Consider the following 26448-nt stretch of genomic DNA (forward strand, 5'->3'; position numbering starts at 1 on the left):
ATCCACGTCCTCCACGAGACGTAATTTGTTTTGACTTTGTCGATATAATTTACACGAATTATGGGAATCGAGAGAAAAGCAACCTTCAAAGGGTACCTTCTGATTAGAAAATCTAACAACTTTGAAATTTTTCATTATGTTATATCGTCAATCATATTTCTCGTATGAATTACATCTACGGTTGGTGTTTGTGGATGGAAATTTTCCAAGATTGAAATATCAAATTATATAAATATATACATATACGAGATTGGGACATATGAAATGTGTAATAGTAAAGTTAAGGCAAATTCAAATTCGAAGCGCAAACGTTGAAGCGAATAAGAGTTCGATAGGTTTACTGTTGATACTGATGAAAAAAAAAACGTTTCTGTGTTAAAATTTTATTAATATCACCGTTTATATTCTATTCTTTTACCACTATTTCTATTACAACTGATTCTTTGATCGTCGTTGTGCCGACTTCTTTTACTGGAAACTGGTAACATTCGCATTGAGAAAGTAAATGTTTGAGAAGTGGAGATTGGGACGATAGATAATGTGCCGGCTGAAAATACACACGGCTCTGACACACCACTTAAGTATACATGTTTCCCCTGTCATAGACCGTATTATAGTAGAACCGCGTCGCGTACAACGTCACCGTTTCAAATGCCAAAGAAAACTACCCCTGTGACGTTTGCGTATAACCGTCACATTAATATTAAAGACAAACGGGTAACGTCACCGTAGCCGTTATTTGACGCAATGCCGGTTGCTATGCCCGCGGTGGCCGCGGTAGGGGGTGTTTTAACTTTCTATTAATTCTTCCGAGTGTCTGTGGCTTGCGTTGTACATACTTTGGCGATGGAGTATCGCGCTAACAATAACGAAACGTGGCAGTTTTTTTTTTTTTTACGCTGCTTGTTCAATTTAACGCTAGACCGAAGGTATAAAAATGCAAGATTATCTCCGCTCTTAAAAGATCCGCTCTTATATATATTCATAGAGAAAATTTCAAATATATAAAAGCTGCAAAGCACACATATACGCAGGAATAGCTTAACAGAGGACATAAATAATCGCATATACTTTGCAGTTCCTCCTCGATCTTGCTAAGGCGAAGGCTGCATTCTTTCGAGATGAGGCGAGCCGTGTACGTTTAGCGGTCGCGCTGATTGTGCCATGAGTTTCAAGGGCTGACAGAAGAGCGCAAACGGATCTGTGTCCTTTTACCGAAGAGGAATGCCATTCGGATTATAGAAATATCGAATTATCGGCAATAAGAATTGTGTAGACGCCGAATAACGCTGTTCTTGTTTCCCTCTCCAGTCCCCTCCCCTCCCCTCCCTCTCCATCTATTGTAGAAGACGTAGAAGGGAGGAGGAAATCCTTCTTCATACAGGATTTATTAGAATGCTTCAATGAGAAAACGACTTTAAGCTTACGATTAGAGAAAGAAAATTAAAGGCTACATTATGTATTCGATGTCGTTAGCGAGATGCAGAGAGAGAGAGAGACTTGCCACCCCCGTATCGTGACTTTCAAATCGAAACGATGACGCTCGATAACGCCGATTGACAGCAAAATAACAACATAATTCCGACGCAAAGCGATCCTTATGACGCCACGTCGTTCCTACGTATTAGGACGGTAGGAAGCCGGGGCCGGGGCCGGGGCCGGGGCCAGAATCCGTCGGGAAGACGTAGTTGGGTCATCGCGTGGGCAGAGACGTCTTTTATATCAACGACGAGATCGTGATCGTGTACGCGTACTCACACGCCCCGTTGGCGTCGCGCGCGAAGAAACGCAGCGCGCGCGCACCCGTCGTCGTAGGGTGCTCGCCACCGCGAGTCGAGAGATGGGGAATGCTCGTTCACCAAGGTGGGGGTTGGTTGATCGACCGCGTACCCGCTTTTCTGCTCGTCCTGCCGAGAGCCGAGCCCCGACATTCATTCCACCCCGAGCCGGCGGATCCGCTAGGACGTGCCCGTTCTCCGCACCTGGTCAGCCGAGAAGGAGCCAGCCGAAGGAGCCCGAGGACTACCGCGAGAGGAAGGCGAAGAGCGAAGGGACGAGCGTCCGCGTAAAAGGGCAAGCCGGCGAAATCGCTGCGTCTCGAAAGGTAGACGATCAACTTGCTCGCGGAGTTTCTTTCACTCTTGATCCCGTTGCCGAAAATCAACGGGGAAAAACCGATTCTCAGATAATGAAACTCGAACGATGAATGTAATTGTAAACGCATTTTACGTAACCAGCCACTTTTCGCGCATTCATACAGGTAGTTGCGCGCGCGGTCCTAAATCAACCTTCACTTTATTCCATGTAATAATATTAAATTTCGGTGATAGAAAGAAGATTCGCACACATTTATATGTCTGTCTTTGAAGAAATTTCAACACAGCTGGCTACGTGCGCGCGCGTGCGTGTGTCTGTACTTTTCAGTTCTATATATTCTAATTCTATAACAAATTAAATAAAATTAATTACGGCGGTGCGTGGAATGTGCGTGAGGGAAGGCTTTTACGCACACTTATAATTCATTGCGTCAACGAGAACTCTCATTCAATGAAATGCATTTTTAATTGCGATTTGCCTAGCCGCGTAGCTCCTACACGCCGATAAATGACTATAGTATTTGTAGATGCAACAAGTGTATATACGATTTCTAGGTCTACTATATCCGGTTTAGCGTTACTACGCGACTTCCTTTAATTGTCAAACTTTGCCGTTTCGTTTTGGATATAGGCAAATGTTAATCCCGGGAATAATTGTCCGGGAATAACTGTCGTGAGAAAGCAACACTGCCTGTGACAATGGACTATACGTATGTTCCATGAAAATGTTTTAAATCTTATATCGCGAGATTCCGAGAAGGATATTATACCTTCTGTTATCGAGACGAATGAAATCTCAATTATATATTGTAAAATGTGAAATTAAGTGACCTTTATATGCAAAAAGGAATCTACTGCAAAATTCGAAAGGTCAGAGGTCATGTATTTTTCAGTAATTCAAATCTGATTAAACTCTCCGGATTACGTAATGCGAGTCATTTGTTTTATGCGAAACTGCGTATGCGAATTGGATATATATATATATATATATATATATCCAAAGTTGTCGCACTAATGATGTAAATACGCAGTTGCACAATTACACGTCGGTCTCTACACGCAATTTTGAACTCTGACATTTCGAGGTAGCCATCATCCGTGCTCTCGTTACTCGCTACTCTCTGCAGCCGTTTCCAGCATCACCGTTAGAGTTGACGCAATTATGCGAGTTAACTTACCCTCAGAGGGTTTCCGTAATTCGTTAATGAGAAGCCAATTGAGAGCAATTACGCGGTAATTCGATCGCAACGCGCGGAAACTTGCCTTCCAGCATTATGAAATTTCTGATAAGTCTAGCGGCTCCTAATGAACGAAAGACATAAATTTACGCGTGTTAAATTATTAATTTACAACGCAAAATTGCGCAAAATCCGACGGAGAATCTCCCAGGACGTTAGGATTTCGATTGAAACAAATCGTTCCGCCCTTTTTAGAATATCTATATGAATTTAGGATATGTATATATATTTATTATTTCTCACGGAATCTTTTTATATACACGTGGGACTGTAACGCGCCTGTATCGGCTCTATCGCCGTCACGCGATAAAACAAAGTTCGATAAAGTCAACCTGCCAAGTTACACATGTGTGACGTAAAGTGGCTGGAAACTCTCTCGCTGTCTACGTCATACGGTAACGTCATAGTCGAAGAAAGTAAACCGCGTCGATTACATCAAGTCGTGACGTCGCGTCGTCGACCGAAGCGACGACGGCGTCATATCTGAAGAAATTTTATAATAGAATTTTACGCTACTTACATATTATTTTTATGTAACCGCAAACGTACACGCGCACACACGCTCGCGCGCATGCATACGCATGCTACATGGGAAACCCTTTATCGAGCGACCTTATTGCTCCTACACTCGATCTTTCCACGCATCGCGGAAATAGACTCCCGACATTTCGCGTTACGTGACTTTAAGTTTCTTCAGTACGATGATCTGGCCTTCGATCGCTAATAAAATTTGAAGAACCATCCACATTGTATAATCCCGCGACCTCGATCGGAAATCCATTGTCAGTAAGAAGAACTTGGGGAAGGGGGGAGGGGCTGGAACGGGGAGACCCGGGCGCGTATGAAACAAGAAAAGAGTATCGCGAAGCTCCTGATCGTGAAAACGCCGCTCTCATCGGAAAACGCACCAGCAATGAAAATCCCGCAATTTTCCCGCAGATGACGTACAACTGGGCGTGGTTGTTGCTGCTGCTGCTCTCGCTGGTCTCGATAGGCACGTGCCTGCCTACGAGCCTGATGGAGGACACGAAGAAGGCGGACCAGGTCACGAAGCCGAAATGTAAGATTCCAAGTTTGATCGCGTATCTTCCGCGCGTCGAGATTCAGATTGTTAGAGAGATCGCGTTATCAAATTATCCGATACGATTTCGATTCGCTTCAACGCGCCTCGCAATACCAATTTCAGCAAAACGAACGCAGGAAACGTTGATGTTCGGCAATCAGCAGAATCGACAGGTTGCCAATGCCGCCGCCAACGCCGGTGAATCCTTCACCTCATCGAACGCGGAGAAACGTGAGTTTATAGTATTCGTTAAAAGATACAATGACGATGCTCCGCGCTACATTCTGGCGAATACCGCACGAGGACCATCCTTGGAATTCATCGACATTTACGTACGCAGGAACCCTCGCTGCCTCGGGGCTGGGTGGCTTAAAAGCGGCTCTCGCCGAGGACGATAAACCATCCCCAGCTCTAAAATCGCCTAGCAACGCTATGTTCGAGCGCGAGGCGTACTCGCCATATGACAAAAATTACGAGTGAGTTTATTTCTCGCGTCAGCGGGAGGATAAAGTTTTCAAAACTCGATACCTCGAATCGTGCGATGATTTTAACGTTAACGTTCGATTTGATCGGTACGAATGTAATATATTTTTTTACGTCGAGAAACTTGTTATATATTATTAGAAATTATAACGGCCTGTCGTGCAACATTTGATACGTAGCTTTACGTTACTCGTTCCTCTTGGTTACATTCTTGCGTTACCTCGATCGGCGAGATTCGCCGTAACGAATGAAACGCATTCGTGCGTTCCAGCTACAGTAAAGTCATGGTGAACGAGGTCGAGGAGGATATACCGCGAGTGTGGGATGCGATGCCGTATTCGCAGTATTACGCGAGCGAAGATCGGCGGAAGAGATCGGACAGGTCGACCGTGCGGCCGAGCACCACGTGGCAGCCTCCGACGAGTTCGTTCCAAACGAAACGATCCAGCCTTGTGCCTACCGAGCAACCGGCTCAAGTTAAGAGGAGGTAAGTGGCCGCGTCCTATACTTCCTCCTAATTCTCCCCGAAATCGATAACCCGCGTGATCGATATTACCGGGGGCAACCGCTGTTAAATTGCGGTAGGTAACGAAACAACGCCTCCCCTCGAAAGGGGCAAAGACAGAGGACGACGCGACGCGCGACGCCGCGACGGCGCGGGCGGTCTCGTTATTTTTTGCGCGGCTTCGCCTATTTTGTGCAACCTCGCACGCGCTTTATTTCAAGAGCCGAAGAGAAAAGGGAAGAGAGCGAAATAGTAAAACGTTATCGAGTTTTCGATACTCTAAATCTAAATCTAATTCTAAATTACCCTCGGATCGACTTCAACGTCGCGGAGTTGCGCACGTTGAGTTGGCGCGATAACGGGAACCCTCGCATAAAGTGGGGATCGACTCAATGTACCCCGGCGCACAAGGGCTATGCATCACCGTGCGCGCCCTTTTCACCCTTTCCACCTACCAAGCATCCTTCTTTTCCTCCAGCTCTGTCTTTGCTTCCGAATGGGAAAGAGCTAGAGAGCTCGTGAGGGCGTTGCCCTCGGCGCAGGGACGGCGGCGGCGGTCGACTTGACGACCGAAGTCGTATTGAACCATTTGACAGAGCGAGAGAGAGAGAGAGAGAGAGCGAGAGACTGTCGTCATCGAAGAGCATATCAGTAGCGTATTTTCGATTTTGGTATTATGTAAAAAGTTTCACATTGATATTCATGATCGCATCGGGTGACTCTCAACGAATCGATTAGCCAACGTTAATATTTCTTTTCCGAAGCGGTTCGCGAAGGACGGAAGTCATCCGATGATTGAGACATAGGAATTAACTGATGACCTTAATCGTTGCATCCTTTGACGTGTCTTATTTTTCACATCCCACCTCCTCCATCCATAAAAACGAACGAAACGAATAAGACGTCACGACGGTCACGACGTTTATTATCAATAACGCGACGTTACGTTCGTCGGTTCGCGATCATGCGACGTCTCGACGCGACGGTGCGAGATAAAAATACGCTTTCCCGATGAGGGTGATGCAGATTTATCGAGGACCAAATCTAATTTCAGGAAATCGCGTCAACACTCGAGCACTCGATATCGAAGTGCTTCGCACGGAATTGTCTCTAAGGCCGATGTTTAAAATTAAACCCACGCACATAGGACTCCCGTCGAGTAGAGACATTATCTTCGTCTCTCAAAGTTAACATCGGCCGTCGCCATCGCGGCCCGTTATTTTTACACGAAAAATGTACGAGAATGCATCGCCTGACCGTCGCAAATGTCACAGGTCACTTCGCCGGACACGATAACGCGATTAATTTTTCCTCGATGAAATTCTTATAACGCGCGAACCGTTTCCATTATAGTAAGCGCGATTATATATAATGCATATTATCCTTATTGTTAGACGCAAGCGCCATAATAATAGAAGCACTCGCCGTTAAAAGCGCTTTAAATGCATTTTTATGAAAAAGAACGGCACGAGCGTTGCGCAATGCCGAAGAAAATCGTTTTATTACGATTTACTCTGGTCCTCGCAATATAACTACATCTTAACATCAAATTAAGTTAAAATTTTGAAAAAGCTGAATCAATTAAAGACGATTACATATAAGCGCTTCCTCGTTCGTCATTATATCGACATCTTAGAAAGTACAAGTCTCTCGAAAATTGATAAAGAAATTTGAGTCGGAATTAAGATTGTGTAGATCTTCGGTGTGGCTTCAACGGAACTTGGAAAATCTCTCAAATTCTGAAAAAAAATTCCTCGCATATTCTCGCGGAGAGAAAGGGCTGAAATTATGCTGGATGGATTTAAGCGAATATGCATCCGCTTGTGCATTGTCGTACAGCATTGTGGAACACGGACGTGGCCGCACACGAAGGAGAATTTGGTGCAGTGCACGAATCGCTCGATACGCGTGACGCAGGTGGTAGTGGCGGTGGTGGTGGTTGAGTATCCGCGGGAGAGAGCGGTCCCACGAAAAGCTGAATGGAGCCGGGATGACGAAACTAGGTCAGAGCTTGATTGTGAGGCCGTATCTCCGACCAATCAGCTGACGAGCATGACCCGTGGATTTATCGACGATACTTCCGGCTGCGAGAGACAGGATGCGGGCTGAGCATCCACCATCCTTCCGCCGACGCGCGACGCGACGGTATAATAATCCGCTGACGCATTAGACAACAGCCCTGTCCTCGTTTTGAAAACTTGAATGGAAGCGTCCCGTCGAATGCAGATCGATAGAGGAAACCCCGACGTAATGAAATAGATTAATCGATTAGAAGAACTATATACATATATATGGGGCTTTCCACGCCAAATCGGACACCATTTGGCTTTTGCATCTCCGATTTTTTTGAAAATTTTTCATGTTGTAGTATTGGTTGAAAGAAGCCTCCATGATTTTTTTCAATTTTTTTTGTCGAACCGTTTTCAAAACATCGATTTTTGAAAAATTACGTCATTTTTTTTTTAAACGCCCATAACTACGAAAAATGGGCCAAATGTAACGTTTTTTTTTTCAAAATTTGTTTTTAAACACTCGATAAAAAATATCAAAAAAAATTTTCAAACTGTATTCTATAAGATTGTCAAATTTTTGACACAAATTGTTGATTTACAAAAAACACGTACTGATCGATTTTCTCCAAAATTTTTTGTAAAAAACTATCATCGATTCCACAACTTTTAAGCCTAAATTTATAATGGGATAATGACGGGATCTATTTTTTTTTTGATTTTTTTATTTCCATTTTTTATTTATCCGTGCTTTTTACGCGCTGCTATGTAAACATTGAAAAAAAAAAAAAAAAGCTGAATGAAAGTATTTATACTGTGAGTTTTTGGCGTATGGCCATTATAGTCAACCTCGCGGTCGATGAGCGTTAGCGCTGCCTCAACCAGGCATCATTTCATCATTATCGATCGTTCTATCAATCTATCGCAAATATGTGTACAACAACTATTGAACGTACGACGTACGAGGTACGGGGTGAGTCTTCTCCGCGTTAATCGATGACGGACGACGACAATCGTCGCCGCAATCGTTTCGCACGATCGAGGTGCGGTATTGTCCCCGTACTCGTGCTGTTGTGTATCGAGTACGTATATCATACATACAAGCTTGAATGCAGTTATCGCGAGACTCGCGCACAGGCGCATACAAAGGACAGCGCGATAAAGCGCACATGCCGTTCGCTGTTCGTGCCTCTTTGAAGAACAATAGCGCGCGCGCGCGGATGTCTCGTGGTCTCGATGGGAGACGAGTCGTTGGTGATTGTCGTCGGTCGCTTTGCGTCACGGATAAACATCGATCAATCTTGAAACATAAATGTCGCGCAAACAACGGGAATAATGCGAATTCACGAAGCGATTCCGAAACGAGATTGCGAGACGATAAGCGCGTATTCGTACGTCGCGGTCGCGCGGGGTAAAACGACGACAATTTTTGTACCCGCGAGCGCGAGATCAGATCGTCGTTTCTCCTCGAGACACACACCTGTTCAGCATTATCGCGATGGTTCACTAAAGTGACTCATGAGTGATTGAAGTGAGAACTTCATTCATGATTAGATATCGCGCGCACACGTTAATTATTCTCACTCACCGCGGATAATAGTACGCAACCATTTTTTTTAATTCCCTGCGAGTCCTCGAAAGAAGACCCGCTGAAACGTTGTCTTATGAAACAGGTACTTACAGGACTTACTTTGCTTTGCTTGAATTTTCAGCGTACCGTTCTATCGGGAACCGCGGTACAAGCGAGAGCTGTCTCTGATGGATATCAACCCCAACGACATGTTGACTCTCTTGTCACTGTGGGAGAACGAGCAGCGTAACGGGTAATGATCGGCGACATTTCTTTAAAATTCATTATATATACGTCCCTATAAATATTAAATACCCGCTATAAATACAGCGATTCAACTTTTATTCCACCAACAGAAACTGGCGCAAATACCCTAACGAGGAGTACGAGATTGACGACGGCGATTTCCTTGACGAGGAAGACGGTAGAAACGGTTCGTGTTGACGACTCTCCGATTCTATAATTACGATTAACCCAGCTGCACGAAAATAAAAACAATCAAAGGATAACAATGATAATTTCTTTAGCGAGGATAATATCCGTCTTTTCGTCAGTTCTGCATCCTTTTTTAGCTCTCCCGTGGCTGACGCCGGTGTATCCCTCGCGGCACTACGACACGTTGTCGCCCTCCGACATCGGAATAGTCCGGACTCACCCGCCGAGCTATTACGAGCAATACGGAAAGCAGTTGGAGCAGTACGAAGACGCCGCGCAATACGGCAATCATGTTAATCCGCAATACGATTTCCTTTATCCTCAACGTGCCGCGTACTATCCCCAGAAGAGGTTTATGGTGTCCAAGAAGCGAACGCAGGTGAATTAAACTCGACGAGGGCTCGCGCAAAGAAGAAATTCGAGTTAGACGAAAGAAAATGGTCGAAAAACGCCCCCTTCTTTTTTTGCACTTTCAGAGCTACGATCCGTACTCGGCCGCTCAGCTGCGGTTAAGCTCCCAACCGCGAAGCTACCGGTATCCTCATCGAATGGTCTACTAAGTAATCCGCGACGTTTTGGGGCTGGGGCTGCCCAGAGGCGCGCGCGAGGAGAAGCGAGGAGAATCTCTCGGATGGAGATTCTACCGGAAGGCAAAGGATATTAGCAGCCGACGTTCCCTTGGACTTTGGAGTCGGAGCTTTCTTTCCACGAACGGCTCTCTCGCCTGTCGCTCCTCCTCAGCTATCCTTCCTTTCTCTGTCGCAAGAGGCGGAACGAGCAACAGTCGCGGGTGATGCGGCGACGATGCGGATTTACCCGTTCTAAGAAACACGGTGCTCACACAGAGAGAAGCTTTCCTCGGATTCGCAAGAGCCGCGCTGAACAACCGATTGTGAGAGACGTGAGAAACTGATCTTCCATCATCCAGTCTTTTTAGTTCAAGTATCTCGGAACAGAACATAACACAAATATAAAAAGCGATGAATTCGCGTTTAGGATATAGCATTTTACCGCGGTGACAAGAGTCAATCTTTTGACGGGTCCTTCACAGAGACCGTTTAGCACGAATTTTATGATGCAGCTTGTGAAACATATCAGAGTCTACGACTCAATATTCGGAACAATTTCTTGTTCCGTATGAAAAAGCAGGATCGTCGAGGAAACCGATCAGTTTCGATCGAGCTCTCTTTCTCTTTCTCTCTCAATCCGATCCTGCGATAATACCTAAAAAGAAAAAAAAGAATAAGCTTCAGCGCGCTCTTGTTACTTATACTTGCTTAATGGTAATGTTACAATTTTAAGCTCCTTTTGCGTGTAATACGGGTGTAATACGCGACGCGCCCGTAATAACGCTACGACTGAATCTTTAAACAATCGTAGTATCGAATCAAATTACCCTCAGGCTTGGTTTCGACGACTTTGTGACTGATATAAAACACACACACACACACATATATGTATACATATAATACAAATATGTACATGAGACGATATAGTTTTGTTAATTATGAGTTAGCATGAGACTAGATGTAGATGTATTCGTCTATTATATACTAGATAATTCGAGCGAGTAGGAGTTGAGAGGAATTGGAGAGAACGAAAAGGCGAAAGAGACATATTCGACGTTGTATATGTATAAAGCGATGAAATAGAATAGAGGCCGACCGAAATTTACCGTGTGAGATTAAATTCCACTTTAGTATGCAGATTATGAGAACCGCGCGTTAGAGCGTTACCATGAAATCTCTAGAAAACTTGTAGCGGTCGCATCAACAAAAGCAGAGTGTCAAGACATATATATATATATATATATATATACAATGTACGTCGTTTAACCAGGGAAATGCGAGCCGAACGTTGATCGACCGTCGCGTCGCGTTGCGTCGTCTTTGTCATATTTCAATTATCGGTGTCTGTATTTTTAGAAAACGAAGAACGCTCGAAGAAGAAGAAGAAGAAGGAACAAATGCGAGCATAATGTATTGGAGGGGTTTATCCTCGTAAGGGATTTATCTTCGAACCAAACACGGCCTTCCATATTCAACACTCCGAGGAGACTGACAATTTTTACATAATTAATTAACATAACTACACGTTACATACATGCGTAACGTCTTCGCTAACGAAGTTACATGTTGTGCTTTTGTTCCCTGCCGACGTTTGAATTAATTATAGATACTGAGGGTGTGTCCCGCACGTTCGTCGCGTTGCTTTTCATTTGTGACGTCGTCGAGCGGGAGTTGACTTTTTCCATATTCTTTTTAGGAACACTGGCACACGTGGGCCATGCGTTCAGTTCTTTTTAAATTTTATTATTATTGGTAAAAGAAAAAAGCGAACAATATTCACCACAGTATTTTCAATTTTTTTCACGCTTTTCTTTATTCACACACACACAAAATTGCTATGAATTTAAATTAAATGAATCAAATATATATAACTAAAAAGTGAAATCTCTTGAAAAGAATTCATCCTTGAAAAAATATTAAATCTATTCGTGCCCATATAGTCAAATCGAAAAACAAATTTTGTCGATTATAGAGTGCCAGCGGCGATGTGATAAAATCTGCTAATGGAACACGATGGCATCAGATTGACTTCGTAATCATTTGAATGACACATTTAAATGGTTATGAGATGACAGATTCTGCTGGAATCTACTGGTAAACTGTCAACGTATCGCTAACACTTTTCTCTCTAATTAAAGCTCTTCGTTTAAAGCAAGAATTAAGGGCCGGACACACACACACACAATAAGAGACATACGACGCATAAGAAATATTCGATATTCGCGATGCGCAATTAATGGCGGACGGGCGGTAACGATCGCAAACGAAAGGGAATCAGCCAATTAGCTTTACTCTTCTCGAATAATCTTTTGCAACAACGCACGATCAATGTTCAAAGCAGGTTTGCCTGAAAGTGTGTATTTTTGTTACGTGTATGGTGGTAAAAAAAAAAGAAAAAAAAAGAAACAACGGCACCGGCCGCGCATAACGTGCACATATAATTTTTCTCCCCCGCGCACACGTGATATATCCCGATTTACACGTTCAGCGTCTCTTCCCGTTATCGATAGTGATTACGCCGTTATCATTAAGACGAAAGCGATCCTTTCCCTTTCTTTTTCCCTTCTTTTTATAAGTATAAGCTTCGATTGTCTCTCTCAATCACTGATTTGGCGACGGTTAATTTTTGTCTACGAAAAGTTGTGGAAAAAAGTGTCGTCTCTGTCTCCTTTCGTGAAACGTACAGCAGGATTCGTTCTCCGTATGGGAGCTGCGAGCGAGAGAATGCTGCGGCGGCGATCAATTTCGAGACGATCGTTTAAGTTTAAAGTTTAAGCCAATCTCGATCGACCGCGATTAACTTATAATTAATTTTTCAATGATGCATGATATATAATATTAATATAACTGATAAGTAATATATATAATAATAACTAATCAAGCAAAACTTGTCCCGTTTTGATATGACGTATATACAATTATTAATTCTTGACTGTTCAATCCTTTATTTTTATTATCTGCATAAGCATGATCTGAAATTTAATACATGGGAGTTTTTGAGTTTGAGATTGCAAATCAAAATTTATGGCGGCTTTGAGCAATCGAGTAGAAGTGTCGGTTGACACCGATCAAGTTGATAGAAATATCGTCGCGGTCGAGAGTCCAGATCGCCCTATAGATCTTCAATTCAACTCGTTTCTCAATTTTATTCGTCGCGTTACGACACGCCGGTCGCTGAAGCGCGTGTATTCGCGCTATATCCTCTTGAGTTGCACCACTCGCACCCGGACTGACTCGAAGCGATTTCGATTTCCGAGGACGGCGAGGACAAAAGCCGCAACCAAAACGAATATACCTGTATATTCTGTATAAGAAAAAAACATCCGCGTTGCTCTCACTTTTAACAGAGAACAACGCTATATATAATTCTTGTATATTCTGTGAATTCTGTCTCGGCCTATCGAGATTCGAGTATCGACTGGTATCGACTGCTTAGTCAAGCGACAAGTCGTTTCGTTCCGTTCCTCCCTCTCCCACGTGCTACATCTTTGTTTTTGTTAATAAAGGACAATATTTAACATGGAATCGGTGGAATCCAGCACGATTCAAAATACATATGTAGAAATTGTGCGTTCGCGCTTAACCTCTAAGTTTAAGTTACCTTGTTGGGTTATCTCGCTTCGTTTCGGCGTCAACAGCGTCAACGGAAGACGGAAGACGTTTGCACGACGATAAAAGTTGCGACGAATAAGTTTACGAGTCACGCCGATCACGCGTAAACACCTGTGAGAGAAACTAGGAAGACTGGCGTGAAATTATCTGAGGTCTGCGATTTATTCCTTTCTTTTTCTTTTTTTTTTCTGCTCAAATCTGGATACAGTGGATTGAACAATAGAGATGATCTCCGATCGCGCGAGCGAATATCTGCCTTCCGTTCCGTGGGCGGATTGGATCGATTGGATTCTGAAACAGATTTACACAATTTCTTTGTTCTAATTTTTTTTTTTTTTTTCACACAGGACGAAGCTCAACCGTAAGTTAAGATGGTCGGTCAACCCATGCCGCGCGACGCTGGGCGAAGGGCGAAGGGCAGCACAACACTTGACGAATATCGGAACCGGGAGTGAACCACTGATAGAACTCACTTCGACTTGCCCCGCGCACAGAATCGAGAGAAGATTCGGATTCTCTTTTCAAACTCTCGCCCGTCAAACTACTGTCTTTTATTTCCTACAGTTCTTATTCTTCCCTTCCTTTTACAGTTCTCCCTTCCGCGATACTACATCCAGATGCACAATTTAGTCGATACGTCGCAGGCGATTCTTATATCTTTTCGCCCTCCGTACGAATAATTTCGACAATCGACGCGTTCGGAAAGTTAACTCGCGACCTCGTCTACTTCTCCGTTCTCCCTCTGGGAAAATCCACAAGAGAATTCACAGAAAACACAAAATATCACAACGGTCATCTTTAGAGTGTGTGTGTGGTGCGGTATATATATATATATCCTCCCATACGGGCGACAATGTATACGACATGAGAATGAACATGACAGCCTGCTCTCCCGCGCGTGAAATTGAAAAAATGATTGTTAACCAACACAAACACTTGAACGTTAACGACCTAACACTACATAGTCGCGTTTTTTTTTATCGTTCTCTCACCCCCGCCCAGATTGTCATTGCTGAACGATCGATGTCACAGCACCATGTATTGTTGCACGGTAAACTTCACTGAACGAGAGCAAAAAATGAAATTTTATATACAAAACTCGAAACTCGTCAAGATCGAAAGCAGTCTAATTGATTTTTCAGCCACAAGCATGCATCTTACAATCGAGGAGTTTAATCGACGGAGTTCACTCAACGCGAACGTCCGATCATTTTATTGGCCCTAATCTGTCTGATATAAAGCCTTTCTTCTTCTTTTTATATTAAATTTCCTCGGATCCTACATCGCAAATGTAGGATCATTCGTCGTAGAATCGCGCGTATCACACTGTACAACGTTTAACATTATCCGAACGACGTCCCGAGAATTTTCGTATTTGATAGGTGAAGAACGGTATCAAGAAAATTGACGCATGTAATTTTTTTCTCTCTACATAAACTGCATCTATTTTGTTTTCCGTTCAAACACTAAATATACTTAACCACTGCACCTTCAATCGCATTCGAGTATGGCAGAGAGACACCTCCTCCCCCTTTCGCCCTCCCGCGATGTCCGAAAGGAATATAAAAATATTCCCTTCAGGCACACCGCGTTCGGGTGTTCTCCTCCATACCGGAATGCGGAGCACAATCACTTTTCCTTTTCTTTACATTTCACTAGACACATGCTCAGAGCTCATTTTTTGTTAACGCCACCAAACACTGTCCTTTAGAAGAAACCAACCAGTCCTCACTGAAAAAGGGGGCAAACTGCTGTTGGCATTACGAAAACACAGATACGACAAACTTTATTTTGCGATAAACAGAGATTTCTGTCTCTTCCTGGATTTGCTTTTTTTTTCCTCACTGTCTTCACTCTTGGGCACAGTCCAAACTTTATAAACTTGTAACTACATTCACGGATTTTACTTACTGCACAATCACTTAAATGTTATGCCACACAAAAGAAATCTACAGAAATATAAGTCGTAAAACGGTTAATTATATAAAATTTCCATATCAAATATACTCTAACCCAGGCCTTTCACATTTTTTTGCCATTAAAGTTTTATGAAAATTGTTTTCGCGACTTATATGTGTGTTCTCATATCGTTACGGCACGGTCAGATACGCGATGTGTTTGGCATTGACTTCAAAGGACTCTACTTTTAAACGATCCTCTTTAGCAAAGTATAATTTATAAGTATATATATATATATATTAAAACATATAATGTCCAAGATTTGATATTTTTGAGAAATCTACAATTATATAAAGAAATTCTTTTCGTAATTTTTTATCATTTTAAAGTGGAATATTCACCGCGTGTTTAACTATTTTTACGTGCACATACACACGCACACGCACACACATATATGTCTCAAGAAGACATTAATTTTGCATTTGGCCAAGAAATAAAATCAATTAGATTAATATATAATTATATGCATGTCTGCAAATGTGAAAGAACTGTGCACAATATTACTATAATGTACGTATAGTCGATAATGTATGTATATGTATATAATACAAATAAATTCTTATACTACACCTTAAAGTAATTATAGCATCACTTGCGATAATGAGAACTACACAATATCCGTAATAATATTCAGTATGGTCATTAACGATCTCGCCGATGGAAACTTTACCGTTTGGTAATCGCGGCTACCCGATAAAAATCTCTAACTAGGGAACGGTATCAAAGTTGTGTTTTTTGATAGAAAATAAGTACTCTAATCTCTCAGCATTAGCAGTAAAGTCGACGATGTGCATTTACGGAGAAGTAGTCATAATTCTGGAAAAGTATATCACAAATCAAGATTACCGTATCAAGAGATACAGAGAGAGCGCGATATCTCTCAGTAATATTTCAATATCACCCTCGTCTATCATTAAGCTTAACAACTGTACAATACAAGGATCAAGTATTCATAATAATGCGCAATAAAACCTCGCGTTGCCTAATTTCGACCTAATTTCGAATTTACGTGTGCACGTAGAGATTCGCACAATCTCTTGTGTAAATCTATCTAGATCGGTAAACTCAAATCTACGATCAGGCATTACCAGTTCTTATCGCACGTCTGATTGTAGGATATAACGTTAATACACTCGACATTCTCATGTCAATGCAATGTACATTCGTATAAAAAAAGGAAGAAAAAAGAAAAGAAAAAGTATCAAAGCACCATTACGATTCTGTCTATAATCGTGAGATTAATTCATATCTGGAAGCCAGTAGAAAACGAAATACTTACATCGATCAAAAAACACAAGTTCTTCTTCTCACAAGTTCTGTACATTGTTCAGCAGTTTGAGAGACTTTCCCACTATGATCGTTTGGCGAGAAAGTAGTATTCTCGAAAATGGACTGAGCGAAATGTACAATATTTAAACATTAACAATATAATTATTCATTTATATGATTTGACGTAAAAAAAAAAACTGTGAAGGAAGGAAAAATTTTCAGTTTCTCTCTTCCACGTAAAATATTTACCGCCACAAATCTCTACATTCTGGACCGTGCGCGGCACAATTTACAAAATTTACAGATTTACGGCGCTAAACATTTTCCACGAAAAAAATTGAAAATTTTTTCTCATTTCGCAGTTTATTCTTTTTTCTTTTTTTTTTTTTACATACGAAGTGTCGTGCTTCTCGTTTAATCCATTTTGAGAGAAATATTTCCTTGCCAAATGATCAGAGTGGAAAAGAACCACCTAAAGGGAGTTGCACGTTGAAGAATCTTCGCACTTACAATATGAAAATACGGACACGAGATACGATACTAAGGTTTTCTTAGGCGCTACCTCCCTTGACCACTACGATCACCAAGTGGTCCTCCTTGAGACTCTCTTCGCTTAAACTAGGACACGTGCGTTTCAAAAGTTCCGTCGAGAATGCACAGGGTGGGAAGGCGTAGAGCACGCCAGTGCCTTCCGTGTCCTTGTTCACCAACGATATGACACCGGCAGCCTCTTTCTGCTTCAGATAGGAGACGAGATTTCGCAGCGGCCGCGTCTGCACATTAGCGTCGTCACTGGTGATCGCGGTACTCGAGCCAGCCAAGCCGAGGAAGATGGCGTGCGAGCTCGACGTTTGAATCCGTTTAGATACGTCGTCCAGCTTGGGCTGGTCGAGACGCAGCCGCTGCGTAATGCGCAACATATGCTTACCCTCCTCGTCCTTCATCAGAGAATCGATTATCTCCGTCTCGCCATCGGTCAGGTGGAATTTGGCTGGGAACAGCGAGTTCTTTAGGATCAAGGCGCCTTGCCAAACCGCGATCGATTTGCGCGCGACGTCTGGGAGCGTGCGGGACGTCGACAGCATTCCGGTGCGGGCGTTCTCCGAATCGGAGTCCGAGTCTGCCATTTGCCGTCGGCGCGGCGAGCGCGATCTCGATCTGTCGACTCCAGGTTCGCGCGAGAGCGATCTTCTCAGACCGCGCGGAGTCTCGTACTCCAATTCGGGCGGTGGTCTTCTACCGGGCCAGTCGGCTTCGTCGCGGACGTAGCCGTCGGGATAGGAGCCTCTGTAGCCACCTCGGGCGCTTCCTCTCCTGTCGTGCCACGGCGCGTTACCTCTGCCACCGCGGAAGCTTCTCGCCCCGTATCCGAACTCGCCGTCAGGCCCGTAGGGATCATACGGCGATTCGTAGTCGACCGGGCGTGGTCTGCCGAAGTCGCTGCTGTCCTCGGGATACGATCTAGGTTTGAAGCCAAAGTTGGGGCTCACGTCGGCAAAATCCACTCGCAGTCGGCGATCCGGCCCGCCCAGAGGGAAACCGCGCATCTCCTTGACCGCTGCTTGCGCGGCGTCGATCGAATCGTAGAGTATATAAGCGTTACTGTCGCCCTTGATGTAATCGATCTTCTTTATCGCGCCAAACCGATCGAACTCCCGTTCGAGCTGCGGTACGGAGGTCCACGGGCCAAGGCCGCCCACCCATATCCGGGTGGTCGGGGTTGCTTTCCCGTAGCCGATCTTACACTGAAACTTGCCGATATATTGGCCCGACAGCTCCACCTTGCATCGATGAGCCATGTCTAGGGTTTGGAAGCGCACGAAAGCGTACGCGTTGCCGGTGCCGGGCGGTGGGCGCTTTATGTCGATGTCGTCGACGATGCCGTACTTGCTGAAAATACGGCGCAGCTCCTCCTCCGTGATATTGATCTCGAGATTACCGGCGAATAGAGTTCTGGTCGCTAGAGGGTCGTCCTCCGGCGACACGTGGTGCAGATAATTGGGAAACTTGTCTTTCTTGTTTTCCACACGCTCGAATCCGTGGACCGGATGGCGCATCATCATGTGTCGCGGCGGCCCGTAGTGATGGGGCGGGCCTGGGTGAACGTGGGGCGGCCCGTGGGGATGTATGGGCGGTCGGACGAACTCGTGATGCGGCGGCGGGATGGTCTCGCGGCGCATCTCGCGATGAGGAGGCAGGCCCACCGGCGGCCCGTACACCCGCTCGTATCTCTCGAGCGGTCTGTGTCGGTCCGTAGGTCCCGGCGACCGTGGGTAGTACCTCTCGTACTCCGGCGGCGTGATCGACCGCGGACGACGGTAAGTCTCGGGTCGGTCGTACACCGGCTCGACCAGGGCCATTTTGTCGTACATGACGACGCGCGGTTTCGCGTGTTTAGCGTCCCGGGCGTCCTCGGAGCTTCGGAAGCACACGTAAGCGACCCGCTCGTCCGGCTCGTGCGATATCTGAATGGAGAACTCGCCGAACTTTTTGTACTCCCTGTAGAGAGTGTCCTTAATCACCTCGTCGCTGGCCTTTGCATGGATGGAGCTGACGCAGAGCACCTTGTAGCTGTAGGGTCTCTCTCGCGGCACGTCGCGCGACGCCCGTAGATACTCGTCGCGATGGGAGCTGGACTCGACGTAGCGAGCGTGAGACGACGCCCGCGTCGGCGGACTCGGACTCCTGGCGCCTCGGCTTCGCCGCCGAATCCTTTCCGGACTGATACGCTCGTCGCTCGAGTCGTCGTACCTAGAAATCATACGATCGTGTCAACTTTTATTAGCACAGGCGTAACGTAGTACACAGACGCGCAACAATGAACCACGTGCCACATCCCAAGTTACATCTGCGACAACTGCAGCGGGATGGAACGGAACGATATTGAGGCACCGTAGAATACTCGCGCGGCGAGAGTTACTTGAACGAACGAGAAATCACAAAACGTCCCATCGTCAAGTTTCCCAGAGACGCGTTAAACGTCGCTATAGATGCACAAACATTTCGCCAGTCGTAGCGACGGAAGAGTAGTTCCAGGTTCCAGCCCACTCGACGGACTACGCCCGCACGTGTAACGCAACCACATCCCGCACCCATATACGCGCGCAAAAGGATCGCGACGAAAAGGAGAAGAAAAAGAAAAGACAAAAAATAGAAGAAAATCCGTCGCGCGTCATCGACGCTACGTATCACAGGTCAACGATCATCGTAATGCAGATCAACGATCTCGACGAGCGGAAGCTAGCAAGGGGGGCAAAGAGGAAAAAAGAAGACAAGAGGCGCAGGAGGTCGCGCGTCGAACGCAACTTGTTTGACATCAACGACGACGGACGAGGACTGAGGAGAGCGAGGAGAGCGAGGAGACGCGCGTGAAGTTGCCATCGGGGAAGATGAGCGAGAGCGAGAGCGAGAGCTCCCCTGGCCTTCGCGAACCCGCTCGGTCAGCTCGGTGTCGCATTGTCGCATTTCGCAAGCGTCTTACCGTCCCATGGAAGATCGGCTCCGCTTGACACGAGGAGGCGGGGTGTCGCGACTCGAGCTCCTCTTCATGTTGTTGCGGATCTTGACCGTGATTTTGTGTCGATCGTCCCGCGGAATCCCAATCATCAACGCTGCTTGCTGCTTGCACCGCAGCTCGACGAGGAACAAGAGAAAAGAAAGACACGCGGAACAGGGGGTGAAAGAGGAAAGAGGAAGCAGGAGGTGGAGCAGGAGGAGGAGAAGAAGAGAGGAGCAAGGACCAAGTGCGTCCCAAGGCTCTGCTAGAAAACGGCTTTTTTTCCCCCGGCGGAACGACTATCTCTCCGCTGCGCGCTATACCGCTGTCCCCGCTGTCAGTATCGCGTATCGCTGTACCTCGCTAACCTCGCCCGTTTGTGGCCTGTGGCCTCGCTTACGAATCTTGCGATTGCGTGCGACGCAACGAGCGAACGAAATGGCGCCCGTTGTTACTTGCCCCGTGCCCGTACTCCCCGCTCCCCGTCTTCGTCGTCATCGCCGCCGCCACCGCCAGGCGCCACCGTCGCTCGTCGCCACCTCCCGAGTTTCCGTTCGCGACGACTTCCGGGCGCGAGATTTTGCACCTTGCCTCGATCGAGAAAAGAAAGAAAAAAAGAGAAACCCAAGACCCACCGAGTAAGCGAGGAATAAAGATAAATATTTTTACATATTTCTATTGACGACGGATGGATTCCCTCATAAAGAAAATTCGTTTCGCAGATACACGAGTATTTATAATCCGTTTACCACTAGCAAAATTAATGTGAAAAACACAAGTATCACATTTTGAAGATAAATGTTTGTAAGTTAGAAGATAAGATATATAATTAACACGAATTTTATTTATTTTTAACAAGACAAGTAGACAAGACATTTTTAACAGATATAAAAATGTGAGCAGCCAATAATAGTCGAATGACGATTGAAATAACGCGTTCAACGAGTTCTAAAATATTGGAATATTTTATTGATCGTCGCAACTGAGTTTTTCCGTATAATTTATTATAATCAAATTCTCGAGACACGCTACATCCAATATACATAGACTAGAAAAATAATGAATTATAGGTGTATATATATATATATATATATATACATACATACACACACAAGGTTAAATTCGTATCGTATCGTATCGAAAATTCCTACTAAAAAAAAAGGTACTTGTACGATGAGAAATACTGTAAAACCAGACACCATTATATTAAACAGAGTATTGATATTATAGATAATCGCGCGCTTATAAAATATTTGGTAACATAGAACTGAAAGATAGCTTCTATACAAAACAATTTATGGCAGCTGCCAATTTATTATCACGTTTCGTTTATCGTGACGTTTTAGCGTAAAGTATCTGAAAATAGGAAATCCTTAATTTTTCTGTCATCATAATTTATCACAGTCATATATATTCGACTGATAGAAAGTCTCCGACTTTTCGGTACGCTCGATATCAATAAATTAATACTTTTTGTGTTCATAAATTAGTTTAGTACGTCATAGCGCGGAAGATATTGACAGAGAAAGATCGAAGAATCGACAAAGATCACGAGTGCGTAGTAAGAGTCAAGTATTGCGTACCTAAATATATTTAGAGATATTCATATATTATTATCCAATATTTAATATTATATGATATAAAATATAATTAATATTTAATGTAACATAATTAACATTTAATTTTTTAATTTAACAATTAACATATTACCTAATATAATTTATGTGGCATACTTTACGATCTTCGTAGTAACTGATAATTAAGACATTTAAAAAGCAAAAAACCAATTACATGATTTACGTAATACCAAAAATTTTACATATAAAAAAAGGGATACGTATTACGTTAAATAGTAATAGCTTTTAGATACATTAATCATTTGGTGGTCGTACAAAAAAAAAAGATTCTTTATACATACCGAACTAGAAAGCGAAAATAAATACTAAAATAAATCTTTATCGCGCATTACAAACATTTGTGTTTAAAAAAAGTAGCCACGTGCTATACCGTTGATTAAAATTGGCAGCCGCTGCGCGTATCACTTATACTTAAAGCTATCGGCACGACAAAAGTAGAATTCGTAAACGAGAAAACGAGATGACTAATTACAATCTTATATCGAATGATTATTATTGAACAGTCTTAAAAGTTGCATCGAGGTCACTTGACGAATCGGTCAAATTCATCTGGATCGCCAAACAAGAGCGGCAACCACAGGATGATCGACGGAGCTGTCACTCGTGTTTCGTCATCGTACGCGGACAGTTTTATTTTTCGAGTTACGATTCATCGCTATCGATACGAACCGCTTCCGTAGCTACCTCGGGAAGAGGAGGAGGAGGAGGTGGTGACGGTGGTGGAGGTGGAGAAGGTAAGGAATTATCACCATCCAATGACGTTGACGTTTGTCCTTCTTGCGTTGGCGATTTTGAATATTTGTCGTCTACTGGCGCTGGGCATTCAAAGTGAACGCAGTGAAACACCTGTAAACACCCAGCGGATTATCTTTACCCGGTACGTTCCATACAAATGTATCGAGACAATTGATCTGATTAGGTAGGAACCTCATTTGCGGTATTGTGAGTGCCCACTATTTTTATAAAAACTACTGGACGGGGCGGATAAAAGTGTATCGTCTGCCACGACCGACAGGCTTCCTTAGTTTTATCAGCGACCAATACCCAACTCCAGGCATTGCCCGATACTTCTATGTAATACGAGTAGGAGCGATTGTCGCAATCCCAAAGTAGTAATCTGTACAAATACGAAAACAGTTAGAAACAAATACAGTTACGTTACGGCACGTTAGAGCACGCAAATAGGAATTGTACCGCATGGATTCTATCATATACGGCTGGCCTAATTGTACTAGAATAGATCCAGAGCCGAGTTGATGGCACGTATAACCACTGTCCCAATCGTAAGTGGACGTGTCTCCGTTCAATAAATTATTACGTGACCTAATTAAATGAAACTTGAAAATTGTAAGTATTACGTACATATTGGATATGATTTTTAAGTAGAGACGGTAAATTTCACTTACCTACTCACACCTTCGATAACGCACGCGCTTCGCTCGGTGGTGGCAATATTTTTTGTGGGTACAATCAAGCCTTGCGAAAGCTTCACCGTATGATTCACGTAGTACGCTTCAAAGTTGACAACGTGAAAAACCTATCGAATGAATATTTATTAAATCATTTATTTCGCGTTATTTTGTTCACAGTTATGTGTATATGCATTTATATGTACGTATATAGATAGATAGATAGATAGATGTGTAAACGCGCGCGTGCGCGCGCGAGAACGCACGCACTCTGATTATATGTATGTATAGTTTAGAAAACTCACCTTATTTACTGTATTATTTGTTCCTACAATACGAATATAAAGTACTACCCTTGGCTCGAAATATAAAAACTGCCAGCTGCGACAAGAATAATGTTTGTGATTGACAAGCATGACCCAATCCTTTTGATTCATAGATCCCTTTAATAAAATATATCATAAAGCATAAAGTAATAAGAGAAAATATATCTATCTGCAATATATACGTGTGCGTGCGCGTGTGTGCGCGCGCGTGTGTTTAACGCTTAATGTCCATCATATAATATATCGTCGCCGCAAAATGGCCGTACCTCTATATAATAAGAATAAGATCGCAAATCAAGATCCCACAGTAACATTTTTATATGATTTACAATATACTGAGATCCTAATTTAATAAGAATCCCATGCTCTTCCGTGTCGGATATAGTGTGCCTAGTGTAACCGCGTTCCATATCATAGTTGTGCGTATCGCCATTAAGTAGGAAGCTACGCATTTCTCCTTGCAACACTTGAGCACCGTGAGACGGGTGCGCAACATTTTCGTCGACGAGCAAATGGCCACGATAGGGAAGTTTCGAGTCGGGCGTATGCGTCTGTACGTCGATCGCATCCAACAGAGCGTCCGCCGATACCAACTGCGACGATCTTACGGTGCTCAGAAGATCCGATAACGGAATTAGACTCAATCTTAACTGAGCTGTAAAAGTTATTCGTCCGTAAATAATTTTACGCACGAGTTCCGACGGAGTAGGTCGCTTAACGCGCGTAGTTATTCGTGTATTCGTAAATTACCTAGCACTTGGATTGGATCAACATCGGACGTGGCATCGACCCATGATCGTACGCCCGAAAAAATTTCTGTTTCTGGCGCACAGAAGGAATCTCTGGATATCAATTCGGTTAGAGCGGACGAGCTTAACCGTTGGAAACTCTCGTGTTGTATGACTTCGGACGCATGCGTGTCCATATATTCGAAGCAAACCTGAAAACGAATCGCACGCTAATCGATAAATTATCACGCGTTAACCTTAATTTTATATACGTACGGAGAGAGAGGAGTAAAGATGCGTATATAATACTAACGTTGGTCAGAAACTCCAAGCGGTATAAAAATGCGGTATCCAGGATCGAACATACATTCTTTATGCTCAATATCTCTCTGAGATAATCAGATATAGCTGCCTCCAAGTCCATAAATCCATATAAATGCGCCAACGCAAGGATATCGAGAATGACCTGTAACAAAGAGAATCGAAGTAGAAGATACACGGATAATCGATCCTACGTATGGTTCCTAAAAATGACGATTATATTATCAAGGTACCTACCTCATCTCGCTCGTTGGTAAGCGACATGCGTCCGGTATAGATGTACTTAAGCAAGCCTTTGAACGCAGGCAACGAAGAGGCGTGGAGCTCTATTTCGCTTTGCATGGACTCCTTCATGCCGCCGAACAACAGAGCTCGGAAGTATTCGCTACGCGCGGCGAGAATAAGCTTGTGACTACGAAACTTTTGACCCGCCACTACTATGGTCACGTCGGCATATTCCTCGGAGAGATAAACCGATCCCATGTCTTCGGAGAGAACGTGAATGTGATTTATTTCGCCAGACGACGAATTCAGATGATGGTGCGAGCTCATTTTCGTCGATGAGCAACCGACGATATATGTACACCCTTAAACACCCTTGATCCTTGTACGCACGCTTGTGCCAAGCTTTCCTCGCTTTCCCCGTGGGAAGCTTTCGACGGGTCAACGGGTCAACAGGTTAGGATCCGACTGTCACAACATTAGCGACCTGCCAGCTGCCACCGCGCCACAGGCACACGGTCGTAGCCGTCGCGTCGCGGGTGACCGAGCGACGCTCGCGACTCGCGACGCGAGTTTCTCAAAAACCTAGTTGGCTCTTTATTTTATAGACACATGCGTACGTCGATTTCATTCAGCGGGTGATGAAATTAACGAACGAAACGCGTCGCACGAAAATTATTGGATTAATTATCTCGCCCGATCCCGATCCCGTCCGAGTCCGATGTCCGATTCGTCGAGCGTATATGAACTATAAAAAATCGCTTAAATCGCTATTCGCTACGTTACAGCTTGCAGCTACCGTTATTGATCTCTGACGCGTGGCGAACGAAATTTTAGCACGTTTTACCGCCACTGACCGTCTCGCTACCGCTACACCGTCACTCCGCTCACTATCGGATTTTCCAATTTCCGATTCCCGATGCCTTGTCCGCCTTATCCCAATCCCACCTATTCTCACCTGTCGCGGCGATCGTAGCCTATCGCCTGTATACTTATCTATGCGAACGAATAACGACGCGAACTGTCCCGTCCAACTACGCGAACTATGCGAAGCCTGCGAAGGCCGAATCACGATCAATCACGATCGCCCCGCGGCCCGCCCGCGATCACTGCGATCACCTGCGAATTCTGCCCGATTCTGCCGCTGCGATAGTGCGGTGCGATGCCTGAAGTTAGCGCCGCTTACGGACTGACGATGCCTTCTTCTTTTTTTTATGTGATCGTGGAATACGAGTGAAATTAAATAATATGAAATTTTTCTCAAGTCGAGGATGTATGAGATATCAATTCGCCCCCATTCTACACGCGTTACATCACGCGTTGGATATACAAACGATATAATCGTAACGTAATACGTCCGTTTTCTCAGCGCGCCGCGCGCCGACTTGTCGTCGCGCGACAGTGGTCGGTGGGTAGTGCAGAGTGCAGTAGTGCCGCAGTGCCCACTGGTACCCACTATCGCGCCATTGCGTTCGCGCGATCGCCGCGCGATGTCGGCAGC

At 44.4% G+C, this 26448-nt stretch overlaps 3 protein-coding genes across 4 annotated transcripts; 1 reads left to right on the top strand and 2 right to left on the bottom strand.

The window, feature by feature from the left end:
* The first annotated feature begins 1832 nt into the window (after nucleotides 1-1832).
* Nucleotides 1833-10887, top strand: LOC143905877 (prohormone-2). Its single transcript, XM_077421530.1, is given in 10 exon segments — nucleotides 1833-1901; nucleotides 1904-2104; nucleotides 4274-4394; nucleotides 4521-4628; nucleotides 4738-4873; nucleotides 5152-5367; nucleotides 9107-9217; nucleotides 9321-9397; nucleotides 9537-9778; nucleotides 9876-10887. Coding segments are annotated over 10 exon segments (1350 nt in total). The 5' UTR covers nucleotides 1833-1847; the 3' UTR covers nucleotides 9960-10887.
* A 2438-nt stretch (nucleotides 10888-13325) lies between these two features.
* Nucleotides 13326-20773, bottom strand: Nito (RNA-binding protein spenito). The gene is made up of 2 exons (XM_077421483.1): nucleotides 20290-20773; nucleotides 13326-19559 (listed from the first exon to the last, which is right to left on the bottom strand). The coding sequence occupies exons 1-2, from the start codon at nucleotides 20412-20414 to the stop codon at nucleotides 17360-17362; spliced, it is 2325 nt and encodes a 774-aa protein (XP_077277609.1). The 5' UTR covers nucleotides 20415-20773; the 3' UTR covers nucleotides 13326-17359.
* A 357-nt stretch (nucleotides 20774-21130) lies between these two features.
* On the bottom strand, nucleotides 21131-26129 carry Btbd9 (BTB (POZ) domain containing 9). 2 transcript variants are annotated; one of them, XM_077421502.1, is made up of 9 exons: nucleotides 24963-26129; nucleotides 24718-24870; nucleotides 24427-24616; nucleotides 23943-24331; nucleotides 23656-23793; nucleotides 23348-23478; nucleotides 23136-23264; nucleotides 22869-23058; nucleotides 21131-22787 (listed from the first exon to the last, which is right to left on the bottom strand). In XM_077421502.1, the coding sequence occupies exons 1-9, from the start codon at nucleotides 25275-25277 to the stop codon at nucleotides 22584-22586; spliced, it is 1839 nt and encodes a 612-aa protein (XP_077277628.1). In that variant the 5' UTR covers nucleotides 25278-26129; the 3' UTR covers nucleotides 21131-22583. The 2 variants fall into 2 exon arrangements, with proteins under 2 accessions (XP_077277628.1, XP_077277619.1); XM_077421493.1 differs by having other exon boundaries at nucleotides 24427-24634.
* Nucleotides 26130-26448: the final 319 nt, after the last annotated feature.

This window comes from Temnothorax americanus, unplaced genomic scaffold, assembly GCF_048541705.1.
Source record: "Temnothorax americanus isolate GAGA-0224 unplaced genomic scaffold, ASM4854170v1 Scaffold11, whole genome shotgun sequence".
Classification (NCBI taxonomy): Eukaryota; Metazoa; Arthropoda; class Insecta; order Hymenoptera; family Formicidae; genus Temnothorax; species Temnothorax americanus.

Excerpts from the sequence above, each read along its gene's own strand:
- Nito (XM_077421483.1), bottom strand. The coding sequence starts at position 20,414 with ATGATTGGGATTCCGCGGGACGATCGACACAAAATCACGGTCAAGATC. Across the intron at positions 19,560-20,289 it reads AGCCGATCTTCCATGGGACG|GTACGACGACTCGAGCGACG; the intron begins GTAAGACGCTTG and ends TATGATTTCTAG.
- Btbd9 (XM_077421493.1), bottom strand. The coding sequence starts at position 25,277 with ATGAGCTCGCACCATCATCTGAATTCGTCGTCTGGCGAAATAAATCAC. Across the intron at positions 24,871-24,962 it reads TTACCAACGAGCGAGATGAG|GTCATTCTCGATATCCTTGC; the intron begins GTAGGTACCTTG and ends TCTTTGTTACAG. Across the intron at positions 23,059-23,135 it reads TATATGATAGAATCCATGCG|ATTACTACTTTGGGATTGCG; the intron begins GTACAATTCCTA and ends GTATTTGTACAG.